The 8,802-nt window shown below is 40.6% G+C and overlaps 1 protein-coding gene across 1 annotated transcript; it reads right to left on the minus strand.

Annotated features, from left to right (window-relative positions):
* Nucleotides 1–432: 432 nt before the first annotated feature.
* On the minus strand, nt 433–7,365 carry naga (N-acetylgalactosaminidase, alpha). The gene is made up of 9 exons (XM_083761523.1): nt 7,243–7,365; nt 6,443–6,597; nt 5,651–5,791; nt 4,974–5,185; nt 4,640–4,734; nt 3,780–3,941; nt 3,480–3,677; nt 3,072–3,212; nt 433–2,643 (listed from the first exon to the last, which is right to left on the minus strand). Exons 2-9 carry the CDS (start codon nt 6,595–6,597, stop codon nt 2,428–2,430), a joined length of 1,320 nt encoding a protein of 439 aa, XP_083617649.1. The 5' UTR covers nt 7,243–7,365; the 3' UTR covers nt 433–2,427.
* Nucleotides 7,366–8,802: the final 1,437 nt, after the last annotated feature.

Raw genomic sequence — 8,802 nt, forward strand, 5'->3', positions numbered from 1 at the left:
GAGTGATGGCAGCTGGCAGAGGGGCGCTGACCCTCACCGACCCCTAGTTCGCCCAAAGAGGGGCCGTGTGGGAAATACGTGGGCGGAGGACATGCGCTAGGGGCCAGAAGGGGGCCTCAGCGGGCCAGTCGTGGCCACAGAGGGCCGCACCCACTGTTTGGAAAAGTCAAGTCAAGTTTTCGCATGATTTCAAAACATGCTGATCTGAAGACTTCCACCCGTGCATCACCGTTGCTGGAAAATGCACCATGCTGTTTGCATGCTTTGCCCTGCACCATGATTTATCTCTGTTTGACTAGTACCATAATTATGAATTAAACAGAATATCACCACTCATGCATTTCAGCTACAGTTAACGCCTTAACCAGTGTGTTACTGTTAGGTATAACACATTTGATTTGGCTGGCAATAAATATTAGAGTATTGATCAGCGAGTGTCATATTGTATTTATTGATTTTTATTAAACACCTTGAGTTGCCCAACTCATTTTCAACAATCCAACAACACAGAACAAAACAAATGAAGGACATACACAATGGCTCTTCCACCATCTCAAACCACACTACCATCACTATACTACTATACTATATTGTATCCTTAGAGATTCTTTAAATAAAAAAATTAATACAAGAAATAAAACAATCAATGCAATTAAACAAACATGATGCCAATATAGCATCATCTTAAAATCAAATGCGTTTTCACAGCCGTGCGTGCCCCAGACACAGTTTTAAGAGTGGGCGCTGTGTGTGCTTTATTAGACAATAAGATGCAAAACAGTACAGGGTACAGTAACGCACATTTGGCCAAAAGGACATCACCGAAGAAAGACCTTGCGGTCTTGTTTCCATCCGGGTCCCATGCATGCATTCACAACAACATCAACAATAACAACAATTTAAATATCTCAACAAGACATTAAATCTATATTAAGGGCATCCCAATCCAGCACCAACTTGGTGGGATCAGTAAATGGCAATAATATGTGCGCAGCAATCCCACAAGTGACATCTAATACTGATATATCAGATGTGAATACATGTAGCCTTTATATGCATACAATAGTGCATGGCGAGTACAGTACTGTACATGTTGTGCCAGCTTTGAAGAGATAAGGCTGCATGTGACTTCTAGAAACAAGGTTAATCTTACATGGCCAACAGTCAGTGGTCCTCAAACATTCTATGTCAAGGACCCCCAAATTGATATGCATTTGCTTTGGCCCTGGAACCCCAATTGAAAATAATGTATACCAGGGACCCCAGAAGAGACAATTTGTGTGTTTTTAAAGATTTCTCAAAACATTGAAACAATAAATAGTAGATTGGCTCGTTTTGAATAGTTAAAAGATAGAGTTAATTGGTTAAACTGATTTTGAGGCTATATTAATTCATCTGGCTGGACAGCCCCTGGACAACCCCTCTTTGACAACCACTGTAACTCATCTACACTACAGTACTATCCCTGCACAACCAGTATTGATTTAGAAAACTCATCTCATTGCTGAATGTCTTATTGCTGCGTGTGTTAAACAGGCTTACTCCAGTGCCAAACAAATACACTATAGTATATTACTATTACCCAATATACAGACTGTGACCTCGCATTGCCCTGGGCTAAAGGTACAGTATACAGTAGGAGGCTAATCTGTTGTCTCCTCTTAATGAATAAACATTTCGAGGTTGAATGAGAATCTTCCAGCCAACAGTGCCCCTCAGTGGTGGTTGCCACAACTACAGTACAGTCGCTACCCATGGTGTAGTCATGGATGCAGACCACAATTACTGTGTCAGTCTAATCACCATAAGAAAACGTGTCTATGAATTCATCTTCGGTAGACTCGACCATTATAATGGTAACGAAGGTAACGATCTGCCTAACAACATCGATCAGACATCTACAGTTGATTCAGAATGTTGTTGCTCGAGTCCTCCTTACTGAGACTAAGAAAGAGGATCATGCAACTCCAGTTTTCAGATCTTTACATTGGTTTGGTTTCTGGTTTGCAACGATCTGTTACTATTGGGTTTATAAAGCAATGAATGCCGAAATACATTTCTGAACTTCTGCCCAAAATCAGAACTAAATATGTAGAAGCACTGTGTTCAGTTTCGGTCCGGGAGTCAAACTGGCGACCAGATGCTTTCTCTATCCACTAAGCTACCGCCACCCCAACTGTGCTACTGTATATTCTACAAATAAATGTCCCTTGCTAACTGTCAGAGAGGAACTGGTAGCCTAATGTTACCATTTAAAAAATAAAAGAAATAAAAGCAATGCCAACGACATAGAAAATATGTTTTTTATATTTGACATTATTCTAAAATAAATCAGTACAAAAAGATTGTTCCACATCATTTTCAATCGACCCGTAAAAAATAAAAATAAAATCGCAAGTTGTAAACTTACATTGATGAACAGTTCATTCAGAGAACGGTAGCAGCCTTGTGCAGATGCAGTGGGGCCGTCCTGTATTTCCTGCGGGTGTAGGGGTATCTTCCCGTCTCCTGAGGATGTGCGTGGCGCTGCTGCTTGGCCGGGTAGACGTACCACATCACCACGCCAGACGGGTTGATGGAGACGGAGAGCTCCGTCTCAGCAGACAACCCCGTCAGAGTCCTCCCAGTGAACACATCGTAGGCCTGGCAGAAAACACAATGTCAAAGTCTCTCACACACACACACACACAAGAGAATTTCCCCATTACACTAAGAGGCTTCTAAATTGAAGTAGTAATGTGTTTCAACTTTCAAGCGAATGACACTTTTGATGCACTTGAGTCCTATATACGTTGTCATACAGCGAGTAGTGGAAATAGCTTATCTACAAAATGTGTCATGACGCATTGTGAGCTTATAGGTCTGATATTTTCGCAATTAGAAAACATCTTATGAAAATGCTAATCTGTAATGACCGGCCCAAAATAGGGACGCCATATAGTCACATATTGGTGTTGGAATGTAAGCTGGACATCATAACAAATTTCATTGTGTGTTCATCATGTGTGATTTTGCTTTGCGTGTGTGCATTGAATCATAAAAGCAGGGTCCGATGTGTGCTTCGTGCAGACCTCGTAGTTGCCTGCTTCGTAGCCGAGCAAAGCCAGAGAGGTACGGAAGATGTAGGGCATATCTTGCCGGCGGCTCAGGAACACCAGGGCACTCGCTGGCTCAGACAAAGGCCTCCAGTACACCTCAATGCGACTCTTGGTCTGCATACGTTTTGACAGAGAGACATGAAGGAGAGGACGTTAGTTAGCTCTTTATCCAGCAGATTTTTTGAGGTATGTGTAAGTTGTGGTAAATTTATTCAATTGCTGTGCTGGTCTCAAGAGTTCCAATCCATGCATGTGTTCAATTATTCTCTTCCCTAACCTGATATAGTATTGTACAGCATATTTAAGCACAGTTTATCATCATCATTATTTTTATTATAAAAAATGAAATAAAATAATAAATACTTAGTTAGAAAGCCTCACCTGCAGCAGGCGTCTCCCCTGGACACCCAAGGGGTCCTGATTGATGGATATGGCGACTTTGTTTTGCAGGATGGCTCTTGCGTCATTGCTTAGGGTTCGAAGGTCATTAGACATGATGAGAGGCGCGGCCAATATAGCCCACAGAGCCATCTGAGAGCGTGCCTGGTCAAGGCTGAGGCCAAAGTTCCCTATGATAAGCTAATGAGAAGAGACGTCAACAACGGTAATGTTAAAACAAGGAGGGAAATTCCCTGAAACGCTGGCAAAGACATCACAAAACCAAAGCAAACTCCTACAGACCATGTCAGGGTCGTTCCATCTCCCAGGCCCGGCAGCTGGCTGTAGGTAATCCTGGTTGGTAAAGAACCAATCAACAATGCCCTCTACACTTTCCCATGAGTCCTGTATGTCATCATAGTTCCTCCATACGTGACAAATGTTCCCTAGCAGAGAGTAGTTCACCTGTTTGGAACAAGGACATTGACTATACGTGTAGACAGAAATACAGAGAGAATTATCATAATCGTGCACCCCTATATATTATAATTAGTATTCAGACGGGGAGACAATAGGAGTATTTTACTCTAGTTGATTAGGACAAAGCAATCTTTTTTTATCTTATGTTAAAGCTGAAGATTCAATGTCACTATATCATATAGCTGCTATATTATGGTAAATATATGCTTGAGTGACAAGTATAGAGGGTATGTGCATGACATCATCATACCCGGAAGTCTGCGACTCGCCGACAATATCGCCACAAAATATCAAGTTTTGTCAAACATAGAATCTCTATAGTAACAACCAGAGCTCACATCGTCTTCCCAACCAATCAGAGACTGAGTACACGTCTGTGACCTTTATTACAAAGGTAATAAAAGTTATCCGACACTGTCAGTGAAGGTCCTTTGCGACCCATTTTTGTCGGCACACAAAGCATAGTTGTCATGGTTATTTTAGACAGTCACGTAATGGAAACTGCCCATAGATCCGAAGTCCCGTTAGTCCGAACATGCACTGCTCCCGTGCTTGCGGTTAGGTTTAGGTTTGCTCCCGTGCTTGCGGTTAGGTTTAGGTTAGGGTTAGAGATAGGGATAGTAATTTTGGAACAATGAACCTTCTGACTAATGACACGGCACCCACGTAATGATGACACTTACATTTGGAGGGAGTCCACCCACATAGGCAGGCCAACTACAGGAATAGGCTATAGGTCTGCCTGTAGCATTCAAAGCCATAGACATGAGTGGGTAGCCTGTGCGAGAGAAAGACAGAAAAAGATCAATTGAGTTCCCCTATTTCCATCAATGCTTCTTACATGCTCACTGCAGCTAGCAATCCAGCATCGGGAAGTTTTGCATTTCATTGTACCACTTGGATTCTAACACTAAGCCTAGCCATGGAGATATTTAGCTTCTGGGCTTCAAGCAAATAATCCGGTTCTGTACTGTACAATGTGTGAAAGCGACGACCAGCAACGTAATAAACTCTTACCCAACATTTGTTCAATAGGACCGGAGTTACAACCATCAAACTTCAAATAGTCCACACTCCAGTTAGCGAAGGTCTGCGCATCAATCTTGATTTTGTCGAGTGTAGTACCAGGGTATCCCATACATGTGAAGGTGCCCATGTCTGCATAGATGCCCAGCTTCAATCCACGGTCATGAACATACCTCGCCAGCTTTGGAATGCCACCTGGGAACCTGGAGGAAAGAAAAATACTGTACCGTTATAATTATTATTTTCGCCCCAAACCTCAGCTCACACTTTGTTTAATTTGTCAGACTGAAATATATATTTTTCAAACTGTTCGTATCATGAGTACATCTATAGTACACAGAACACGAATATTACGAGACGAAATTTCCTTCAGAAAAGCTGTGAATCAATCAAGACATCAAAATGTTTGAATGAGGCATCAACTTTATGAATATATTGCTCAAATATTTGCTGCCACATTTTTGTATAATGTATTGGTCCCGCGTTTGTTCACACTTGTGTGTAAGGATGCTTAGTGTTAATTTAACTCTTTACAATTGGAACCGTCTGTAACTGTCCATTGGTTCCATTTTGAAAACCACTAAATTAACAGTTAAGTTAAAACTCAGGATTCTACAGTGTCATTTATATTAAAGTGATTTTGATTCAGTATATATAGTTGTAACAACCTGGATGGATCGGCCTGCAACCTCCCATCTTTGTCTCTGGTCATTGAACTCCAGCAGTCGTCTATCATCACATATTCGTAGCCCAGGTCCCTCCACCCATCCTCAGCCAGTCTGTCAGCCATGTCCCTGAACAGTGTCTCACTGTGCATGGGGAAGGAAGCAAAGATCCCCAAAACCTTTTCATTGAGACACTTCGGCTCAGATTGACCATAGACCATTTATTGCAAAGCTATTGCATGTTAGTATGGCGGTGCGCCTCTGCTCATGTGATATCAGATGATCTGCGTACCGAGACACAGGTCTGATATCTCATTAATATCTCCGATTATCTGTGCACCAAGACACAGCTCTGATATCAACAACCCCCCAGAGCAGAGCCAAATATACAATAATCCATGAACAATACACAGTAATGACACATCAACACATGATTCAACACAATGAAACACATCAACACATGATTCAACACAATCACAAACAATACAATAATATCCCATAACCCCTGGACTAAGAACTACAGGGAGGAGGCATTTATTTTGCTGGTGAAAACCGATTACATAATCTGTATTATGTTCAGAGCATATGGCATTTTTATGGCCGATATGGCCGATTCCGATTATGCTAGTGATTAATCGTGCATCCCTAGAAAAAACCTTTTGGGGAAAAAAAGAATATAGCCAAGCTTAGAAAAACCTTTACAAATCCTTCACAAAAGGAAATGTACCTCTCAAGATAATTTGATTTGAAGTAACATACACTCATACAGGTATCTTGTTCAGACGCTGTATTCACCTGATGCAGTTTGTGGGATCATCTTTGCAGTCGATGTCGCAGCGGAAGCGTTCCCAGGCCATCCACCCCATGGGTGGAGTCCTCAGAAGACCATTGTCCAAGGCCCCGGCAGAGGAGAGGACAGCCAGCAGCACACCAACTGCTAGCAGCACCATCTGAGAGGAAAATAGCACCTTTACTGCATGTGATATGCATGGGGCTGGGCAATATGGCCATATCATATCGTTATCTAAGACTATAAAGGTTAAAGTCCTACTATTTGTCGCATACTGTACATTGGCTGCTGTATGCAAGTTTGTTCTCGACTGAGCCACAGCCGTGCCGCACTCAGGAATCATTTGTAGTTGATCTAACCCAATCCGACCCTTGATGCCGAGTGCCAAGCAGCTAGGGAAGCATTGGGTTCCATTTTTACAGTGGCCCAGCCCGGGATCGAAACCCAACCTCCCAGTTTCAGGAAGGACACTCTAACCACAAGGCCACTGAGATGGTTTAAGACCATTGTCTGGGGTTGTTGGAAGACTTGTCGTTTCCTGGCTTTAAAGTTGCATTACAGTAAAGTGGTGTACTTTTCTGAACTTAGCTGACTGTTTTAGTTGTTCTATTATCTGCCTTTGGTCAAATATTTACAGCATTTTCCCCAGCATGCATGCAAACAGCATAAATAGAATAGATTGTGTCATTCTGAAACAATCACAGTCAAAGCTCTCTCCACAAGCAATCTGTTCTAAAAATCATGATTCTAATGATGAGTGGTTGTGGTTGTTATTTGTCATCCCTGATAAATAAGATATTCTCACCTGTTCACCGTTAGTTACTTTACTTGTTATTAAGGTTGTTGCCTGTCGTCAAAGATCTCTTTGCTGTCGTGCTGACTTCTTCCTGCTTTTCTTAAACAGTAAACCAAAGAGTAAACACTCAACACTTCCTGAAAGGGTAGGCTGGCTGTCATGTGACTGGCATCACGTGACACTGGCAAATCGCAGACAGTGTTGTGAGCATGTGACTCAGCTCAGCTGAGAGCAGCAGCAGAGAACTATCTTTGTTTTGCTCTCCATCTCTTCAGCTCTTTGATCAACAGAAAATTATTGTTCAGGTAGGTTCATGCAGCCAATCAGAACAGAAGAGAGTAGGCTATCAGCTTAATGTTTGTAGTGTTCCAACTTCCAATTGCAGTTTGTTTAACCTGCCCTACCTGCCCAGTTTGTTTAACCTGCCTTGTTTAACCTGCCCTCTACCGTTATCTCCTGAGTGCTATCAGAATTGAAAGCTATTTAATTATTTTAAGCAAAGGAAATCACTTACCCTACTACCTTTAATTACTTACTACTAATAATTACTAATAATAATTATTACTACTAATTACTTACTAGTATTCTAATAATAATTCACTACTTTAAAGTAGTAGGGTAAAGTAAAGGTATTGGCTAATCAATATACTAAAAAGTATTATAGGCCTAAAGTAAAAGTAAATTTTCTTGTGTTGATATGTGTTGTGAGCAGATCGACTATTTTCCAAAAGCTTAAGGATAAAATAGGACTTTCTTTTAAACAATAAATATGTATTGACATTTTTTTCCAATTATATAAAACATTACGGTTATAGCTCTCTTGTTAATAGAAATGCTAAGTTTTGTATTAACAATCTAAATCTGCAAAGTAACTAGTAAAGCTGTAAAATTGCATTGGAGTAAAAGCTACACTATTTCACCTGATATAATGGCTTATATTGCTTATTGAACAATATTACATTTTATAACAGGATAACACAACAGTGGTACTACAGCGAAGTACAGTAACCTACACATGTGATTACAGTTACCGTATAATGTAACTAAACTAAATAAAACACAATACATAACTTGTATCATCATCTTATAATACATTTGTAAAATGCCTATTTTCAAATAGACCGTTTTTTTATAAGGCTGAAGTGATTTAAATACTGTATATATTTTTGTAATATTAATGCCTCTGAGATTTACTGGTAGAAGTATTGAAAATCGGAAATACTCCAGTAAAGTAAAATGTAAAATGTACTTTGGCCTATATACTTTCCACCACTGTTCACATGGTATTAAAGGTATATTCAGTGATTTCACTCAAAAAACCTTAGGTTTCGTTTTTGGCTGTGGGACCCAGCCTTTCGTCCAATCAGGATAGAGAGTAAAAAACGAAACCTAAGGTTTTTTGACCCCCAGGGGTTAACTGGGGACAGGGAGGGACTCCTTATATGGCCAGCACACTCTATAGTAGGGAGGATTATCACAACAAAACAAAAAAATAAGTGATATTTGAATTAAGTGAAATCACTGAATATACCTTTAACTTATAAGTCAGAAGTGTAGGTACAGTTCAGA

Source organism: Protomyctophum parallelum, assembly GCF_964188405.1.
Source record: "Protomyctophum parallelum genome assembly, chromosome: 3".
Taxonomy (NCBI): Eukaryota; Metazoa; Chordata; class Actinopteri; order Myctophiformes; family Myctophidae; genus Protomyctophum; species Protomyctophum parallelum.